This window comes from Papaver somniferum, chromosome 3 (assembly GCF_003573695.1).
Source record: "Papaver somniferum cultivar HN1 chromosome 3, ASM357369v1, whole genome shotgun sequence".
NCBI classification, from domain to species: Eukaryota; Viridiplantae; Streptophyta; class Magnoliopsida; order Ranunculales; family Papaveraceae; genus Papaver; species Papaver somniferum.
This window is the reverse complement of record NC_039360.1, coordinates 108579113-108601141: the sequence shown is the minus strand read 5'-3', so window position 1 is coordinate 108601141 and position 22029 is coordinate 108579113. Positions and strand designations below refer to the sequence as shown.

The 22029-nt window shown below is 39.6% G+C and overlaps 1 protein-coding gene across 1 annotated transcript; it reads right to left on the bottom strand.

Moving 5' to 3' along the window:
- Positions 1-8650: 8650 nt before the first annotated feature.
- LOC113359843 lies at positions 8651-9471 on the bottom strand. Its single transcript, XM_026603416.1, has 2 exons — positions 9409-9471; positions 8651-9295 (listed from the first exon to the last, which is right to left on the bottom strand). The coding sequence occupies exons 1-2, from the start codon at positions 9469-9471 to the stop codon at positions 8651-8653; spliced, it is 708 nt and encodes a 235-aa protein (XP_026459201.1).
- Positions 9472-22029: the final 12558 nt, after the last annotated feature.

Genomic DNA, 22029 nt, shown 5'->3' with positions numbered 1-22029 from the left:
CTCTCGAATCTAAAGTTCTCTCGAATCTAAAGTTCTCTCGTGCAGTGCATTTTTTTAGGGTTTAGATTCGTTCTTGGCGGCACACCTAAATTTACCAAAACCAACAGAATCAGTTTTTACCCCAAAACAACTGGCGACCACAGTGGGAGATTAATCTCTCGGTTGCAAGATCAATTTTCGATTTCATTTCAATTTTCTCAATTTCAAGAGGGCAAATCTTAGATCATTAACCAAAAACTCATTTCAATCGCTAATTCCAACTCTCAATCTTATTATGTACCCGGGTCAGCCAAACTCTTCCAAAACCACGAATGCTCGAGATCCGATCACCACAGAGATTATGGCGGAGATGCTAGAAGACGTGATCTCAAATCAAACCAATATTGTCAAGTTGCAAAATAAGACTCTTCATCTGCTAAAGAATATGACAAGCCGATTCGTTTGCTCGGAGAACACCACCATCTTTAAAAGTGACACAAAAGGTGTTGAGTCCCTGTCTGAGGTCTGTGCCTCCGCCAACAACAATGCAGACAGAGTACGTAGCCGCATCGGACGCGAGCAAAAGGAAAATGACCAACTAAACCCAGCCAATGACAAGTAGCTGAGGCAGTTTTATAAGGCCAAAGGAAGAGACCCTCCAGGTGCATCACAGTGTTTGCAAAGCAAAGGCAAGGAGCCGGCCTACGAATCTTTATTGGAAAACTTGTACCTCCAAATTCTTACAGAAGTTCAGAGAGTCGTCCAACATTCCGCATCCACGACCGCTCTGACTTTGCTAAATAAAGAAGCACCAGAGGAAGGGGAAATTCACCAAGGCATCTATGAAGACAGGAACTGTATCAATGAACAGTATTCAGTCCAACCGCTTCACGCTGTCGCCACTGATGCATAATCCGCAAGAGGTCTTGCATTTCAACCAAGTTGCCAAACTAAAAGATCCATGCCTGAGTCAACATTCGCAGTCTCGACTCCACCCTCGAAACGAGCTTCGTGTCAAAGTATACAGGAGTTCTCACGACAACAGCTCCTAACACAAGAGAAGCCGTATTCAAAATACTCGCGTTTTCCACTCCCTATAAGGAAAATTCTTGAGTTACTAGAAGTTTGGGTACGAGATGGGGTAGTTCAATTGCCTACCGTATGGCGCCCACCAACTGATCAAGAGATGTTAGATTCAAGATATTTCCACTATCACAGATTCATCCATCATCCTACCAGTGAATGCAATGGCCTAAAACGCATTGTCCAAGAAAAAATTAATTCAGGAGAATTATGCCTGGGAACTGAAGATCCTCCACTTTACTGCGGATCGACATAAAGACGTTATCACATGGACGCCTCATATGATTCCAGACTTCGCATACGACTGGGGACTTTTTTTTTTTGGCTTCGTCACATAATGGATTTCAATTTGAAACAATTTCAATTATCTGAGAAGATTCGGTTTCGCTGGGAAGCTTCGCAGACGATTAAGTTTTATCTGGGAAGATTCGATTTCAATTACATGTCCAATTGTTTTGAAATTCGCTGGAGAGTTGACACAGATGCTAGTCTTATTCTGATAATGGGAGCCAATAACCCAATTATTTTGAAAAACATCGTATCATTTTAGTATTTCCCTCTTCACGCAATGTTTACAATTTCTCCTAAAGTGGTTGCATTCTTCATTTCATGATTCCAACTTATTTGTTATCTAAATATCATTCAGAAAATTACCCACGAAATCATTTCAGAAACAGTCCAATTCAAACATTTTCACAAAGCAATTACCTACTAGTTCAAAATCAGAAAATCCAGCCACAAAAGAGGCATCTCTTCCCTTTCAAAAATCTAAAAGGAGAAAAGTTCAAAAAACAAAAGCATTCAAGGGAAATCATTCAGCAGCAGTTCGTTCTTCTTATAAAAAGCATCCTTCATGCTTTGGAGAGCAGCCTGTTTCAACTTCAGCTCATGGGATAACTGCTCGAGCTCCGCTTCTCGTTGATTAATGAAATCCAAGGAAGGTATCTTGTTCATTTCAGTTTGCAGCCTTCTGATTTCGGAAAACCCTTCACAGAACCAGGAGACATTAAACTCAAAGCTCATGCACATGTCCCGATGGAACTCCCAACTTGAGATTACATCTCCAGAAACGGTGTGTCCAGTCACATTGCACATATCATGGATTGAATATAAGGTTTCCTCCACGCTTTTAACCAACGAGAAGCGACTGTCGATTTTCCTGGTCGTTGCGATGTGTCCATACTTTTCCCATATTCGAGTGCACAACTCCGCGTACTAACTGGTACGCTGAATCCGCCAATCCACACATGATCAGTAAAAGGAGCGACATATGGAGGGTCAAAGATAGCACCTGCAACCAGATATTTGATTAGCATATATCCTTCATCTCCAGGAAGTTCTCTGGAAACAATTGCGCCCGCAGTCACAGATAGGGTTTCTACTGGTGAAGACGCAACAATATCCTCATTATGATCAATCTCCATCTCGGAGTTATTCACAAATGTGGCTTCTATGATTGAGAGCGCAACCACGTCTTCATTATGATTGATCTCCATCTCAGGGTTGTTTGCAGCCTCCATGGTCGAAGGCGTAATCATATCTTTATTATGATTAATCTCCATCTCAGTATTATCCCCAGGAGCAGTTTCTTTCTGTAATACCACCAATTGGATATTTATTTCACACAAAAAGGATATATAACCCAAGAAGAAAAGCATATGTGAGACTTACCAATCCATTCGTTGGCCCACTGGAAGGGTTGGATTCGCTATTACGCTCAGAAGCGCTTTTCTCATAACCACTAGATCCTGATCTTTCTTCTCCTTCATCCTCGCCTTCAGAAGACTCAGCATCGCCGGATTCTTCTTCTTGAAGCGCCGCCTTTTGGCCACGGGCAAGTCTGGCAAAGGCATTCATACTCTCGCCCCCCTGGTTTCAAAAAAAATAAAAAAGAGAGATACTCAGTAAAATTAGCCAAAAAAAAAAAATTGGCTGGTCAGAAAGAAACGCGTAAATACCTGCATCTTTGAAGATTTGAAAATCTTTGAGGCTGATGAACCTGATCGAATACCATATGCCCGACTTTTCGACCTCTGCTCTTTCTTATGGGGACTGTATTCACCTTGGTCAGACGGTTTCCGTTTACGCGAAGGGAGCCGCTTCAACAGCTTGTGTTTTTCTAAGGTCTTAGGAGAGGGCTTTCCACGGGGACTCTTCACGATCTTCTGCACGAACTGATGAAGAGCGAGAAACTTCTCTTGCCAGAATTCCTTATATTTGGGGGTCATCATCGTCTTTCTTTCTGGGGGCAAGAATGAGAAGCTCTTATTTGTTGTGAAAACACTACTATCAAAAACAGACGACAAAAGATCATCTGAAGGCGTCAACGGACGATAGAACGGGATTCCCTGGTCGAAGCCCATCTGACGAACAACTCCGTCAATATTATAAGGAACCACCTCAAAAGATCCTCTGAAGAAAGAAGGGACATATCCAGGTATGCAGCTTCGCATGAACACGATTTCCCTAATGCTCATGTTTTTTCTGTCAGAGTGCAGCGTTATGCCTGGAGCGGATAAAAAAGTATCAGGTTGGACTATAGATGCATGAACTGGCGGCCCGAGACGAAAGTCAATTGCATACATATTGTCAAGAAAATCGACGAGCTTTAAGCTAGGTATTGCATGTTTGTTCAACCAACGAAGTATCCTAGCTCCTTCAAATGTGCTAGAAAGTGAAGTCGCAGGATTAGGGGCATAACCTCTGAAATTCTCCCACAACCACGCTTGGAGAAAGGAAATGTGAACGTATGAGTCCACCTTCATATATCCGTTGGAGTCATACGTATCCGCTGCTAGACAATCTAAATGGGAATATAAGGAACCAAGGAACAAGCTGCCTATGGGAAGAGCAATACCTTGCGCCAGCCTAATAGAGAATTTGACGAGTTTCTGTCTTATTTCCTTCTTGCCAGAGCCATCATCAAAAACATCCCTAGATAGACACAAAGATAAAAACGCAGCCACACTGAGCGTATCATTCAATACCTGATCTGGTTTCGGTTTTGCGGGGAACCATTCATACATCCACGAAGTATAGAAGCATTTATCATCCTTTCCCTGTCGATTATATTCTTCAGCCTTCTCGATCAGGGCGACATGCATTGTTTCTTCTTCCTTGGATAAGCTAAAGTTAAGATTTCCTACAATCGGAAGATTCAACATAACAACTACACTCTCCAAAGTGATAGTCATCTCTCCCCATCCACATATGGCCGTATGGGTGGACATGTTCCATCTAGAAATAAAAGTAGTCAAACCTGCGGCATCCTTTCTAATGCAAAGTGTTGCAGACGCCATGACAACATCCGCAATTTGCGCCTTAATCAAATCGTTCCTGACACTATCATTACTCATCATGTATTTCATCCATCCATCATACGCGGGCAAAGGGTTATGGAAAATTTTGAAATCAATGGGAGAGGCCGGATACTAGTTCCTTTGAAGACAAAACCTTATTACACGCTCCGGAGAAATCGATTGAGCAGTCTCTTTATTTTCTGAACCAGTAAGGAGAGTCATTACATGTCTGGGGTGTATTCTTGCAACTATGAAAGACTTTGTGAAGAATTCATCATCCACATTTGGATTATTTTTCGAGTCGTTAATACTTCGTAGTTTGGCCACAGAAGCATCTCCAGGTGACATCTTAACAAGAATCTCTTAAGTTCGCTTTTGAATAACTCAACAAACAAGATAGGAAAGGTCACTACGTCGGCAAAACCATATGTGCAAAATTTTGTCGAAACTTAATACGATCATTAATGGTCGGGTTTACATGAGGCAACATGGAGCTCGCGCCTTCTATTGGGAAGAACAAAATTTGGCCGTAGGGAATTATACCCGTGGCCGAAAACCTAAAACTAGGTTTCTGAAAAAGAGGAAGAAGCAACAGCGGCGCTTACCTCAAATTCCCGCTAGCCTTGTTGTGATCTTACTGCCGCTTTGTTACGGATGTTCAACTCCAACACTATCAACAAAGAAGATCTACTTGGGATCAAACAGAGTTTCAGAAGTTATAAAAGCAGCAATACAAGAGTTCACACTTGCAAAAGGAAAAAGAAAAGAAACAAAGTGCTTACCTTGCTGCTGGCGGATACAACCTTGCTGATGGAGCTGCTGATCGCGTCGATGAAGGAAGACCAGCTACCATATGTGGAGCTCTGCGTGTTAAAGAAAAAAAAAGGGAGGCACAGACGGGAGAACGAACAAGGAAAAGGGAAAGGGACGACCCCCTTTTATACGCACAACATTTTTGGAGTTTGAATAGAAATCGGGTTTCCTTTTGTGCCACGCCTGGAAAAAGACAATTGGCCACGCGACAGCAACATGCCATTCCACGGCAGCAACATGCCAATGTGCCATAACAGCGCAACTGCGTGCTAACCCATTTTTTGTTCATGGCCAACGCCATAACAAATTCCAATTAGGGTATTCTGATCAGAATACGAATCTTGTTCTAGTGGCATTGGTCGAAACCCTAATTCCTAGTCGTGGCCTAAATTATGCTACTTCGTCCCTACAACATACCACAAGCCATGTGGGACCCAGAAAACCCTAAAAATGGCGCCATGTTATGGCCACCCATGGCTATCCTTACGTGTAAAGACCCTCAAGCTCGTCAACGTTATTAGACCAGTCATGAGACGACTAAGCCGCTATTTACTCGATTAATTAGACACGAACGTTAAATGATAGAAATTAATCTAAAAATGATCTAGTTATGAAATTAGTATCATTAGATAGGTTTCGAAAAGTTTTGCCAGATGGACTACTCGAGCGCGCCAATCGAATACCAGACGAAGAAGATTTATCAGTCTAGTTAGGAGGGCAATCGTCATTTTTGCATCTTAACCACTTGGTTGCCTGTATGATTTATCTGGGTGCCTTTTACAAATTGGTCAACCTTATCCCCTTTACCCATCGAGCATATAAACTCGTATTTTTCATTCTTCTTCATTTTTTCATCTCCTTCTTCTTTCTTCTTCTTCTTTCTCTCTTTCCTGTTCTGCAGCTGCGGTGATTCTGAGAAATTTGAGAGACGAAATTAAGTTATGAGATCATGAGGGCTAGGTTGAGATCAAGGCATGTTTCAGAATGCTGGTGTTGGATTCGACTATCAATTTTAGACTTCAAAGAAAGGTGTTGCATACTTAAGCTATAACGACTAAGAATTAGCTTAATACTTTCAGTCCTGTCCATTTGATTTGTGTCACGTGTCGTTCATCCATTGTGCCTCTCTAGGGTTCCGTGGATTGGTTAAATGATGTAAGAGAAACGTTATCTGATAATGAGAAATAAATGAACTAAGTTGGTTGCGATGTTCTTCAGCCAGAATTGGCCTGAATCTTTGATTTAGGAGTTTCTAAATTCATTTAATCCATCATTTTTTCCATCCCTGTTGTTAATTTGTTGTAGGTATACAACAATTGGCATCATAGCCGTTCTTCCCACCCAAAAATCTTCCAATTTTTTTTACCATGACTTTGAAGGAGGTTGAATCGAAGGTCGAGAAATTGAGAGGATCTCAGGATGTTCTTAATACAAAAATCACAAATCTAGGTGGTTCAGTTGCTGCTTTAACCACCAAATTCGATAACCTTCTTCAACTATTGGAGAATTCAAATTTCCTTCAACACAATCCTGAGAAACCTACTGATTCTCAAAACGAAACTCATGATACTCATATGTAGTGTTCTCTACTACAAAGGAAGGTGAATTAAGGGATTTGAAGTGATTGAGAAGGGTTTTAGAAGAGATCTGAGGGAAGAACAGCAAGAACAGAGAGCTCAGAGAGAGAAACAGATATTTTAGTAAAAAGATAATTTGGACTAATAATTCAATGGTCGAATCCAATGACCAACCGAGTATAATATAAGGCCATTGGCCAAGACAGCTACTGGGTAACACCTTAGCTAGGATAAGGGGACAGACTCACAAGTTGGGTTATAGTTATCAACCCAATACAATTAATATAGATACCAGCCAGTACAACTATCATAGTGGGCTTATGATAAACGCATTTATGTGTCTATTTTGTTCTCAATGTTCTGTATTGTTAGACTCGATTAAATACTTATTGTGTTATTTTATGTTTTTTTAGATGTTTTTGGAAAAATAAGCTCTTGCGGCGAAATTGGCTCGAAAAGTGGTGTTTTACACCCTAGGATAGAGTACTAAAGACACCCCAGAAATGCACCGGAGGAACCCAGAAAAATTACTAAAGGCACCCCAAGGGACATGTGTTATTCGGACTCCAGCAACGGATAAGGGGGCGACCACTGGATAAGGGGCGACCACTGGATAAGGGGTGACCTTCTTCACAAATTCAAAAAAATATTTTGGCGGGAAAATATTTGCTCTTCACTGGCAGATTTTCTCGATTGCATTTGGACGTGATTTTGTGCGATTCAATCGCTGAAACTTTGTGGAAACATGTAATATATCATAACAGAGCTGGTATGGGTGATTGTTTCGACTGAATTTGGCTGGATAATCACGTGGAAGAAATCAGGTCAACACGGGTTTGAAAATGATATTCACGGATTTTCAGCAAGTTTGATGTGTGCTGCTCGTGTTTGGATGACACTTAGTCATTGAAGATGCGTGTAGAAGCTAAATAAGTGAGTATCAGAAGATGTTTACGCGTGGAGAATCATTTCAGGGAAGAAAATATTCGGAAAATATTTTCTTTTAACACCGAGTAATAGAGGATCATGGAGAGTTAATGAGCGTGATTTCTTGTCGTTGTTGGGTATAAATAGGTTTCCTGGGTGTCCTAGAAGGGTGTCGAGAGTTTTGGGTTGAGAGGAGAGCTCAGGAAGCAGAAATCACGAGTTGCAGAAACTCGGTTCCTGCTGCTGCTGCTGAAGAACGCGAAGAACATGAAGAATGGACCTCCAGGAACCGTCGTTCTTCAACAGTGACAACGACAGGTCAGCGTGGGTCATAGGTGTGGGTCTTAGAACCACAGCGACAATAGCACTTCTCTTTTATCGTTCTTTTGTGACGCTTCCTGTAGGTCGCACATTAGCTGTTTACACCATTTTCTCTTCTTCTCTTCATTGTAAACACCATTTGTGCAATAAATAAATATTTTGAGCGTGTTTTTATCATGATGAGCTAAACCCAACACTGGGACGACAAAGGAGGGTGAATTTCATACACGGGTAAATTTATTTTATTCTTTTTTATGACTTTTGCATTAATTTAAAATTGAAATATGATTTGAATTAATTGGTTGTTATTTAATTTGATGATGTATGCTTAGCTTAGGTGTTTTGATATATCATGCTTAGGACTTACAATCGATGTTTTGAGAATCTATCTTGGCAAAATCAGAGTCCATGTTAATTTTATTGAGTTTTAAATTGTCAAAGAATATATGAATGAACCCTGTGTAGTGAATTTGGCCAAATCCTTGGTCCAAGTACCTCTCGCCCATTGTTAATATTTTTGTATATATAATTTTATTAAATCTAAAATTCCATTTCCTTCACAAGTCTGAAACGAATCTTTTTACCACTATCACTACAACAATTTTGAAAATTCCATTAGCTTACACTGACTAGGTCTATGACAAATACTCCCTACTCAATTTGATTTTTGTCCTCAAGAATCAGCTTTGGAAACTGTTGTTTGATGAGAGCCTTGTCTTCCCGAGTAGCATCAGCAGCTGCAGAGTGATTCCAGTGCACCAAGACTTGATCAACTAACTGTTGGTTCTTCTTTACAGTTCTGGTGGAAAGAATCTGAAAAGGAGTGACCTTCAGGCATCCATTAGAGTCCATAGATGGGAGTGTAGTCTGTGGTAACAATCCTTCTCCCAACTTTGGCTTCAACTGAGACACATGGAACACTGGATGAATCCTTGAAGTAACAGGAAGATTGAGTTTATAAGCTACCTTCCCAATTTTTGCAGTGACTTGATATGGACCAAAGAATTTGGCTGACAGCTTCAAACTTCTTCTCAGTTGCACAGATGTTTGCCTGTATGGTTGTAATCTCAAGTATACCCAGTCTCCAACCTGAAATTCTCTGTCAGTTCTTCTCTTGTTATCATGTTGTTTGATTCTGTGTTGTGCCTCCTCAAGTGTAGATTTTAGAAGGATACCCATATCTTGTCTTTTCTGTAAGTAGTCCTCCACAGCAGCATTGGCAGATTGTTGGTGAGAGAATAACCCAATTGCTGTGGGTTGTAACCATAAAGAGCTTGAAATGGTGTTGTATTGAGGCTTGTATGATAAGTAGTGTTAAACCACCATTCAGATAAAGATAACCAGCTAACCCATTTAGATGGTATGTAACTAGTCATGCATCTTAAATATGATTCTAAACAAGCATTTACTCTTTCAGTCTGTCCATCTGTTTGTGGATGGTAAGCAGAACTCATGTGCAAAGCTGTTCCCATTTTTGTAAATAATTCTTGCCAGAAATTGCTAAGGAAAATGTTGTCTCTATATGATACTATTGTAGCAAGCAATCCATGTAGTTTAAAAAATTTGTCTAGAAATACCTTGGCCACAGAAGCAGTTGTGAATGGATGGATAAGTGGAAGGAAGTGGTTGTATTTAGTGAACCTATCCACCACAACCATGATGACCTCTCTGCCTTCAGATTTGGGAAGTCCTGTAATGAAATCCATGGATATGTGCTTCCATGCTTGGTTAGGAATGGGTAATGGTTGTAGCAGTCCTCCAGGGGATGTGTGTGAGACCTTGTGCTGCTGACAAATGTCACACTCCTTGATGTACTAAATTAAGTCTTTCTTCATTCCCACCCAGTAAAAATACTCATTTGCTCTTTGGTAGCTGGCTTGAGTGCCAGAATGTCCTCCCACAGATGAGGAATGGACTGCAGCCAATACTTGTTGCCTTAAGGTTCCCTTTGATCCAACATATACTTTGTTATTGTATCTCAAAATGCCTTGAAGAAAAGTGTATGGAGGTTTGCTGGAAGGAGAAAGTGTGAGTTGTGGAATGATTTCAGCAGCCAAAGTATCTGAATTGTAACTAGCTTGCACTTCTCAGAACCAAGCAGGCTGTAGTTGAGAAATGAGTTGACATTGTGGTGATGAAGCTTGAGGTACCCTTGACAAAGCATCGGCTAGTTTATTCTCAATTTCCTTTTTGTAAACCACATCATAATCATAACCCAACAATTTTGAGAGCCATTTTTGTTGCACCATGGTGTGAATTTTTTGCTCCAAAAAATATTTCAGACTTTGATGGTCTGTGTAAATAGTAAAATTATTTTCCAGAAAATATGGCCTCCATTTAGTAACTGCCATCACAATGGAAAGTAATTCTTTCTCATAGGTGGACTAGAAAGAAATCTTGTTCCCATGCCTTTGCTAAAATAAGCAATTGGCCTTTTATTCTGCATAAGAACTGCTCCCACCCCTGTATCACAAGCATCAGTCTCAATTTCAAATGGAAGTGTGAAATCTGGGAGCACTAGCACTGGAGTGGTGGTGACAGCTTGTTTGAGGGCTTCAAAAGCATTATGTGCAGAATCATTCCACTTGAAGCTCTCCTTCTTAAGTAATTCTGTCAAAGGCTTACAAACGATACCATAGCCTTTCACAAACTTTCGATAGTAGCATGTAAGGCCCAGAAATCCCCTCATCTCGTTTAAGTTAGTTGGTATTGGCCAATTGAGCATACAAGAGATTTTTATAGGATCAGCTGTGACTCCTTCACCACTGATGATATGTCCCAGATACTCGATTTTTGGTTGACCAAAAGTGCATTTACTGAGCTTGGCATATAGTGTTTGTTCTTGTAAAGTTTTAAGAGTGATCTCTAGATGTCTCAAATGGGAAGTCATATCTGGGATGTATACCAATATGTCATCGAAAAACACTAAGATAAACTTCCTCAAGTACGGCTGAAAAATATCATTCATTAATGCTTGGAAGGAGGCTGGAGCATTAGTTAAGCCGAATGGCATCACCATAAACTCATAATGCCCTTGATGAGTCTTAAAAGCCGTCTTGTATGTGTCTGCAGGAAACACACGAATATGATGATACCCTGCGCATAAATCTATCTTGGAGAACACCTTTGCACCACACAACTCATCCAATAACTTCTCTATAATGGGAATAGGGTATTTGTCTTTAATAGTAGCTTCATTTAACTTTCTGTAGTCGACACAAAATCGCCAGCTGCCATCTTTCTTTTTAACAAGTAATATTGGAGAAGAGAAAAGGCTTCTACTAGGTTGTATCAAACCAGTTTTGAGCATTTCCTGCACCAGTTGTTCTACTACTTCCTTCTGAATATAAGGAATACGATAAGGCCTTTGGTTTGGAGGTATAGTGAGTGGTTTTAATAAAATATGATGATCATGAGCCCTGGATGGGGGAAGAGTGTTGGGTTCTTGAAAAACAGTTTCATATTTTTGTAATAAGGGTAAAATGGGGGTAGGGGTCACAGTTTGTTCTTCACATGCAGTAATAGCAAATAACCTACCAACCATTCCATGTTTATTCTGACTAACCCATTTACGCAAAGCCTTACCAGTCATCATAGAAATCTGAGCTGTAGGACTGTTACCTTGTAGTTTGATGGGCTACCCCTCCAGAGAGAATTCTACAGTCATTTTATTGAAGTCAAAAACCATTGGACTCATGCCTTTCATCCAATCCACTCCAAGCACCATGTCACAGCCCCCCAAGGTTAAGAGACGCATATCAAATTGGAATTGGTGTCCCTGCATTTGCCAGTGAAAACACGGACACTTAGCATCACTAACCATTTTATTACCATTTGCTACTTCTACTAACAGTGAGGCTGTAGGAACAAGATTCCCTCCACATCTAGCAGCTGCAGCTGGGTCGAGAAAACTATGAGTGATGCTACTGTCTATCAATATTGTCAGTGGATGCTTCTTAGAAGCTCCCTCTATCCGAATGGTGTTGTGGTAGACATTGCCATCTAGAGTATGAACTGAAATCTCGACTTTTTCTTCTAGAGTGGGAGACAATGGAGTTTCGACAAGTGATTCTTCACCAGATTGTGTTGACTCTTCATCATCAGCAACCAACATATAAATTTGTTGCTTAAGACACTTCTGGCCAGCATGAAAAACTTCATCGCAGTTATAGCAAAGACCCTTTTCTTGTCTTTTGCGCATCTATGCATATGAAAACTTCTTAATAGGTGGTGTAGAAGTGACAACAGTTGATGAAAAATTTCGGGAGTGGTTGTTGGGGCTTGTAACTGGTGAAGTAGGTTGTCTTTGAGAATAATTAGTTGGAACAGATAATGGTGGGGGTCTGTAATGGAATTTTTGTTTTCTGGCCGCATTCTCAAGGAGTGCCTCTTACATTCTAGCCAAGTATACTGCATTGGAAACTGATTTTGGTGAAAACATCTGAACATGCAACCTGAGTTCATCCTTTAAGCCACTGATGAAACTAGAAGTAAAATATGCTTCAGTGAGGTGAGGATTTTTCGCTAACATTAATTTTTTCAATTCCTCAAAGACCTCCTGATAATCTAGGACCGATCCAAGTTGACTGAGTTTGTTAAATTCCCCTACAACATCATCATGACCAAGCTCTTGAAAATGTAAACAGATATCCCTAACAAAATCATCCCATGTTATTAATGGTTTACCAATTTGATAATCTTGAAACCATATGTCAGATTTTCCTTCTAGATACACGGAAGCTATATTAACCATTTGTGGATCTTACATATTATGAAGAAGAAAAAATTCTACACTTACGAATCCAAGATCGGGAGTTGGTACCATCAAATTTTGGGAATTCTATCTTAGGTCTTGGTTGAAGAAATTGATTTTTCTCATGATTATAATGATAGTGAGATTGTTTGAGATTTTCACCTGAACTAAATGGGTTTCCGTTGGGTGGAGGACCCAAAACTCCATCAGAAGAACCAGCCTGTGTGTCTCGATTTAAGTTCCTCCTGTCTGAAGCTTCAATATAACGGTCCATTTGAACATTGAAAGCAGCATTAATCACACTCATGAACTCAACAGTAGGGCACCGCTGAGCGTCTTTAATCTCTGCAACCGATTTCATAACAACATCATATTTGACTGAAGAATCACTTTGAGATTTAGTGAGTTCATCCATCTTCTTATTTGAATCAGCCTGAGCTCTAGCAAGCTCATCGATCTTCTTAGTAAGTTCCTCAACAACTGCTTTATTATCCATAACAGGTCCCGATGAAGATGATGCTCCTAATACCAATTTGTAGTGTTCTCTACTACAAAGGAAGGTGAATTAAGGGATTTGGAGTGCTTGAGAAGGGTTTAAAAGATATCTGAGGGAAGAACGACAAGAACAGAGAGCTCAGAGAGAGAAACATATATTTAGTAAAAAGATAATTTGGATTAATAATTCATTGGTAGAATCCAATGACCAACCGAGTACAATATAAGGCCATTGGCCAAGACATCTACTGGGTAATACCTTAGCTAGGATAAGGGGACAGACTCACAAGTTGGGTCATAGTTATCAGCCCAATACAATTAATATAGATACCAGCCAGTACAACTATCATAGTGGGCTTACAATGACTAGGTCTATGACATCATACGGGAAATCGCTTTAACTATCATCATTCTCGAATACCCAAGTTAGATTTTCCACGATTCGATGGTGATAATCCAAGGAGCTGGATACAAAAGAGTGAGCGGTATTTCAAGATCAATGATACTGAGGAGAATATGAAGGTAAATACTGCTTCCATTTATTTATAAGGTAAAGCCTAGAAATGGTTTTTAAATTTTCAGGTCAATCGGCCTCGTATTACATGGTATGATTTAGATATTCATATTTGTGCTTGATTTGAAAACCCCATAGAAGAAAATTTTGTTGGAAGTTTCAATAAGCTTATTCAGAGTTCCACAGTCGACGACTATTATGAAGAATTTGAATCATTAAAGGCATTGATGTTGAATATGAATCCTTCACTTGCTGAAATCTATTTTGTCATAAGTTTTCTTAGCGGTCTTAAGAAGGAAATTGGTAAATCCGTGTCTATGTTTCATCCTGAGACTTTGGCTGAAGCTTTCTCTTTAGCTAGATTACAAGAGCAGAAAGTTCACCTTGCAGCTATAGCTTCTAAACCATTTACCAGATCATTCAATACATCTTTTCAGACCAACAGACCCTACTCTTCACCAAATTTTCCTCCTAAACCAATACTGAAATCACCTAAATCTTCACCAATGATACCAAAATCCTTTTCTACTTCTCAATCCAAATCCAATTCTGCCAGCCCTACCATCAAAAGACTCACCCCTGAGGAAATGCAGAATAGAAGAGATCAAGGTTTATGCTACAACTGTGATGCAGTATATAGGCCCGAGCACTTTTGCGAAGGTAAACAGAAAATATTCATGCTCCAAATGGACAATTCTGAGTCACAAGATGCTGAGGAAGAGGATGAAGTTTTTGAAGAAGCTGTTGAATCTCCAATTAACTCTGACATTGAGATATCACTTCATGCTCTCACTGGTACAGTTACATGTGAAACCATTAGAATCCCTGGTGTTCTAAACAAGCATAAGGTTTCCATTTTGATTGACTCTGGCAGCACCACTAGCTTCATTGATAGCATCTTAGCTTCTACTCTCAACTGCAATATATCTCCAACTGCTTCAATGTTGGTAACTGTTGCAAATGGTGACAAAACATGTAGCACTGGTATTTGTTATAAACTACAATGGAGTATGCAGGTCCACAAGTTTGTAGAGGATCTGAGAGTCTTACCATTGGGAGGTTGTGACATTGTTTTGGGAGCAGATTGGCTCAAGACACTAGGTGATGTGCTTTTAACTTCTCTAAACTCAGCATTTCTTTTAAGTACAATAACAAGAATATCACCTTACAAGGGGTTACTCCTAGTGATACTTTACACATGATGAGTGGCTCAGCAGTTAAAAAGTTTTTTGCCAAAACTACCCATGGTATTGTAGGTCATTTATTTTCTATCTCTGCCACTCACACACCCACAACCACTCCTGAACCTCTTCTTCCCTTACTACAAGAGTTCTCTGATATTTTTCAAGAACCTACCACACTACCTCCTAAAAAGAAGTCTATATCACACAATTCCATTACAACCAACTTCCACTCTTGTCAACCAAAGGGCTTACAGATTCCCCTACACCCAAAAATCAGTGGTAGAACAACTAGTTCAAGAAATGTTGAATTCTGGAATTTTTCAGCCTAGCCACAACCCATTTGATTCCCCTATACTTCTGGTGAAAAACAAAGATGGTTCTTGGAGGTTTTGTGTGGATTATAGGAAGCTCAACCACATTACTATCAAAGACAAATTTCCTATACCCATTATTGATGAGTTATTGGATGAGCTAAAGGGTGCAGTTATTTTCACAAAAATTGATCTTAGAGTTGGCTATTTTCAGATCAGAGTTCATGATTTGGACATCTATAAAACTGCATTTAGGACTCATCAAGGTCATTATGAATTCAAAGTTATGCCTTTTGGCCTTACTAATGCACCTGCCACATTCCAGGCACTCATGAATGAAATCTTTCAACCATTCCTCAGAAAGTTTGTTTTGGTGTTCTTTGATGATATCCTCCTTTACATTTCTAGTATGTCTGAGTATTTGAAACATCTCAGGTTGGTTTTTCACTCCTCAGATAACATCAACTATTTGCAAAGCAATCCAAATGTTGTTTTGGTCAACATTCTTTAGAGTACTTGGGGCATATAATTACAGCTGATGGGGTATCTGCAGATCCTAACAAAATTTCTTGTATGCAACAATGGCCAACTCCTACAACTATTAAACAACTCAGAGGATTTCTTGGTCTTACTGGTTATTATAGAAAATTTGTACAGGGTTATGGTGCCATAAATAAACCCCTAACTGATTTACTTAAGAAGAATTCATTCATATGGAGTCCAGAAGCTATTATTTCTTTCAATAACCTCAAGGAAGCTATGACTCACACTCCAATATTAGCTCTACCAGATTTCACTAAGCAATTTGTGGTTGAGAGTGATGACAATGATGCTTGCATTGGTGTTGTTCTACTTCAAGACAACAAACCAATTGCTTATTGTAGCGAACCATTAGGCCCAAAAGCTCAGGCATTGTCCACCTATGAGAAGGAGTTTCTAGCAATTGTAATGGCAGTACAAAGATGGAGGTATTATCTGCATGATAATAAATTTTTCATCAAGACTGATCATCAAAGCATTCAGTACTTCCTCAATCAGAAGATAACCACCACTCTACAACAAAAATGGCTCATCAAACTACTTGGCTTTGGTTATGAAATCCAGTACAATAAAGGCTCTGACAATGTGGTGGATGATGCCCTTTCCAGAATACCATCTCCTTTTTCACAATGCAATTCTCTGTCACTCTCTACCCCAGCTTGGATGCAGGAGGTGTTACTCAGCTATGACAATGATTCTCAAGATCAACATCTCACTTCACAATTACTGCTCCAGCCAAACTCCACTCCTCATTTTACAATTATTGAGGGTGTCTTAAGATATAAAACTAGAATTTATCTTGGTTCTAGTCATGCTGTAAGGACAAGGGTTTTAGCTTCTTTACATGCCTCCACTGTGGGTGGCTATTCAGGCATCCAAGCTACTTATGTCAGAGCCAAACACCATTTCTATTGGCCAGGCATGAAGAATGATGTTATACTTTTTGTCTCTCAGTGTGATGTATGTCAGCACAACAAGAGTGATTCAACTACTCATGTTGGTCTTCTCCAACCTCTACCTATTCCAAATCACTCTTGGCAGCACATTACTATGGATTTTATTGAGGGATTACCTATCAATGATAAGAAGAGTGTACTTTTGGTCATTGTAGATAGACTCACCAAATATGCACATTTCATTGCTCTACAACACCCTTATACAGCTGCATCTGTAGCCAAAGCATTTCTCAATCAGGTATTCAAACTTCATGGTTTACCATCTTCAATTATATCTGACAAAGATAACGTGTTTACTAGAAATTTTTGGCAAGATTTATTCAAAGCTCTAGGCACTAGCTTGAACTTAAGCACAACTTATCACCCACAAACAGATGGCCAAACTGAAAGAGTGAATGCCTGCTTAGAAAACTATTTACGATGCATTACTGGTCATAAACCTAGTCAATAGAGTCACTGGCTTGCACTTGTTGAATGGTAGTATAATACTAGTTTCCATAGAAGCTTAAGAATGTCTCCATTTAGAGCTCTTTATGGCTATGTGCCACCTCATATGGCATTTCATTCTTCTGCCACCACCTCTGTAGCAGCTGTTGAAACTTATCTTAAAGAAAGAGCTGCCATGATGGACATACTTAAAGAATCTCTCCACAGAGCTCAAGAACGCATGAAGTGGTATTCAGATACTACTAGAGTTGAAAGATCCTTCAATGTGGGTGATCTGGTGTACCTTAAGTTGCAACCTTACGGACAGGCATCTGTTGCAGTTAGGAGAAATTTTAAGCTCTCTGCAAAATATTATGGACCATTTCCTATACTGCAGAAAATTGGTCCAGTAGCTTACAAGCTGGAGTTACCTTCTCATTCACGCATCCACCCAGTATTTCATGTCTCTCAGCTGAAGAAACACATTGGTGCCCAAATTATTCCTTCTCCTACTCTGCCAGTGGTGGATCTTCATGGTGATATTATTATGGTTCCTGAAAGAGTCTTGCAGAAAAGAACTGTGTTTATTGGCAACAAACTGACACGACAAGTACTAATCCAGTGGACCAATTCTTCACTAGAAAATGCTACATGGGAGGCCGTCACCAATACCAAAATGCATTATCCAAGATTCATCCTTGAGGACAAGGATGCTGCTCAGGGGGAGGAAATGTTGCATACTTAAGCTATAACGGCTAGGAAATAGATTAATACTTTCAGTCCTTAATACTTTCAGTCCTGTCCATTTGATTTGCGTCACGTGTCGTTCATCCATTGTGCCTCTCTAGGGTTTCGTGGATTGGTTAAATGTTGTAAGAGAAACGTATCTGATAATGAGAAATAAATGAACTAAGTTGGCTGCGCTGTTCTTCAGCCAGAATTGGCCTGAATCTTTGATTTAGGAGTTTCTAAATTCATTTAATCCATCATTTCTTCCATCCCTGTTATTAATTTGTTGTAGGTATACAACAAGAATTTAATTAGAGTTCTTAATTCGTTGTTAATTCTTTATGAAATTGAGTTTGTTTGGTGAAATATTTCATGGGTTTGTTGTTAACTAGAGTAGAAAGGATTGTATGAGGTTTAATATTGGTTTCTTTGGGAAATTGAGATATTGATTTAGGGTTCTGTATTGAAGAAATATAAATTAGGGTTTGATTTCATATTTGGGAATCAATTGAACAGTATTGGAAGGAAGATGAATTGGTGAATTAGGATTTTGATTGTTGTTGAAATTGGAAGAAGAACAGGGTAATCAAGAAAACTATTTTTATGGTGACAGTTAGATGTATGTTTAGGATTGCAGATGGGTCTGGTTATTTGAATTACAGAAGCTTGGTGATATTGTTGCTGAACCATGAGCGGATTGAAGTTCAGATGGTTGGTAGGATGCTTGAGTTGCAGTTGTAATTTGAGATACAAATGGTGGTGCATGTCATGTTAGATGACTGCATATCAAGTTCATCCAATTGAACTGAGTTGAATTGGTGGTGAAGATGAAATGGTCATAGAACTGAATTGGAAAGGAGTTGCAGGTTGGGTGCTGATGTCGTAGAGACTAAGTGGATTTGTTAGTGATTGGTGAATGATTTAACGATGCAGGAATGGATGAGTCGAATTACAGTTGATATGGTGGTGAAGTCATAATGGTGATGAATGAGTTAGGTAGATGCATGAACTGTGAAGGTGAGATTGAGATGGTGGTGAACAATGTAGCAGCGCATGGCTCAAGTAAAAACTATGGAGTACATATTGTAAGAGTAATTACAGGTACAAGTATTGCTCTGAGTATGCAGTTACAGATGAGGATGTTAATGGATTAAACTGCAAGGTCTCGAGTATGTTTAGGTGAATGTTAGGTCTAGTGATTAGATATTGTTGGTGTTTGTGTATGGTGTTGAAGGTCTATGAATTGAACTGGTGGTATTGCAGACTATGGTTTATGAAGATATTATGTACGGAATGTATGAACTGATGTTTTGGATCAATGGTGGAATTGTTCTTGCTGTGTATTAGTTGGTGTTAATGGAATTGGTTAAAAATTCAGAATACAATTCAGGGCTGAAGACTAGTGAAGTTGTTGAGTTGTAAATGAAGTTAGAAATACATTTTTGGTATAAATCTGTATTGTGTTTGAAAGTATGAATTAGAAGTTTAGCTTAGGCATTTGGACCTATTAGTCATTCCAGTCAGTTTAGCTGACTCAGTTGTCTGACTGAGTCGAGTGAACCTTGTTAAACCTGAGTTGACTCACCGATTCCTTATTTGACTCAGTGGACCTTGACTGCGTTGACCTGACTTTGACTCTGTTAACTTGGACTATAACCTGGACTGTTAGTGGACCTGTGACGGTCAGTTTGACCGTTAGTGACTGTTAGTTGACTAGGATGAACCCTATTTTCCTAAATTGATATTTTGTACCCTTATGGTCCGAATTAGCCTTTGGTTTCTTCTACAAAGTTGTAAATATTCATAATACTTGTCTAATGGACCAACCTAATTGGATTAGTAAGCCTTTTGATGAGTTAAAGATAGATAATGAAAATGTGTAGAACCATAAATGGGCTTAGAACCATTAGATAGTTCACTTGGCCTATAACTAGAGCATTGTATGATATTATGTTATGAGCCTTGTGTGAGCCTTTTGGGTAGTCTCTTAGAGTGCTTGTATGATTAACAGTTACTTTTTATTAACAACGATCGATTCAAAGGATGAACCGGTAGATCGTGGATCTTGTGGTAGACATGGCTTGTCATCAATTCAGGTGGGAACTTTGTAACCTTCTTATAATCATTGAGTTTCTTTCCTTTGCGAGCATGAAGTGCTTTTACTATTTATATGAATGTATATGGTAATTGCATTGAATGACGTTTATATTGAATGTAATTGTGTGTGTGTGATATGCGTTATGTGGTTTCCCTCGCGAGGAGTGCCCGTGTCTCCCTACAACTCCTTGCTAAGTTAAGTAGGGCGGTATGCCATCCGTCGGCAATAGTATTAGTAGGGAGGTACGCCATCCGTCGGAAATAATATTATATTTTCTGCTTATTAAGATAGTAGGGAGGTATTCCATCCGTCGGAAATAGTATTAGTAGGGCGGTACGCCATCAGTCAGAATATTATATATACTATTTTATTTAAGGGAAATCACTCAAGTACATACTATGCTTGTTTGACCAACCTTTGCTTCTTGACACGTGAATTGTTGAATGTTTCCTTTCACCTTTGTCTCTTTTACATTGTTGTTTTATATTTAGAACTGTGAAGCATGTTAGTGATTACTTGAGAGTTATTTGTTTCTATTGGGCACCCCTTGGAATGATGTGCTCACTTGTTCCCACATAAGTTTTTCAGTAATCTGAAGGAATGTAGCGCTCGAAGATATCCGTTTCGTAGCTATGAACTTTATTAAATCTAGTGTTGTTGTGCATCTTTTACTATTTATTTATTCTTAGAACTCGAAAGACTTTAATTTATATAATATCAGGGAGTTCGGGTTTTGTTATTTAGCACTTTCCATAGTTATGATTCTTAAAATCGGTAACCTAGTTTTGATGCTTCAATTAGGTTGTAATCCTATCAGATAAGCAGGTTTAGTATTTGGGGCGTCTCATTGCGCCTATGGTCATTCCCACATTATGGCTCTGCCATAATTCCTTTGACGCGGCCATAACACTATCCGCACAAAAAAAACGTCACCATGACGAGGCGACATGCCACATGTGATAATTAGGTTTTTGGCATGCCAAACCTTATTTTGGATAGGGCCGCTACGCTAACCATGCCAAATAATGCCACCCAGGGCATTAATCTCAATGTGGCAACTAGAGTTAATATCATTGAGCCATATTTGGATCTTACACCAATATGCCAAGATATAGCAGGCGCCTACACCATTGGCAGGTGCCGCCTCGCCACAGGCGCCAATATTCCATTGTGCCACTACGCAGGCGCCACTACGCCATTTTTCCACTATGCCATTGTGCAATTATGCAGGCGCCACTATGCCATTGTGCCACTATGCAGGCGCCACTATGCCTTTATGCCGCCTAGCTTGCGTGCAATTGATTAGAATAACTAGGTCTTGTACTTTAGACCCACTTAGCAACTTGTTGCACATTTTTCCACGAAACACTCGAGATATCAAACATGTCACAAAACTAGGGACACTCATCAAGGTATTGGTCTGGCGGTTTACAAGGTGCAGCGTGCCCATTACAAGAAAGTGTCAGGAAAGAGCGGACGGTTAAATAACAGTAAGAGAATAGTGGGTGTAAGGCTGACCAGTTTCCCCTTACAATGGGAACGTGATGATAAACCGCTTCTACACAACCCCACTTCTCTACTACTTAACTATCTCCACTTTCTACGAGATCAGGGGTGCTCAATGACTTGTATAAATAGGTTTTTAACCTATTTCGACCAGAAGAGAGTTTTGGTTAACAACAACACAAGTATCCAGAAAAATACCAAGGGCTGATAGCTTATATTCCGCAAGCCAGTTCCAAATTCTGAGACAAGTCATAAAACAGACACACCCTCAAAATTCAATATTTTGATCTCAACACCTTCTTCGCTTCCCTCCTTAAGATCAACCCTTCTCCTTCACTTTGTGACCGTGTAGATGGGGAAAAACGATTTGCTAGTTTTTAAGGAATTGAGGAGACGACCGTACGGAGGAGACTCCTCGAACCGAGAGAAATGTTAAACCTCACACAGATGCACCGCTGCAAAGGGGGTGCTTTAGATTCGAGAGATCAATCTGTAGTACTCCGGCCTAAATCAAGACA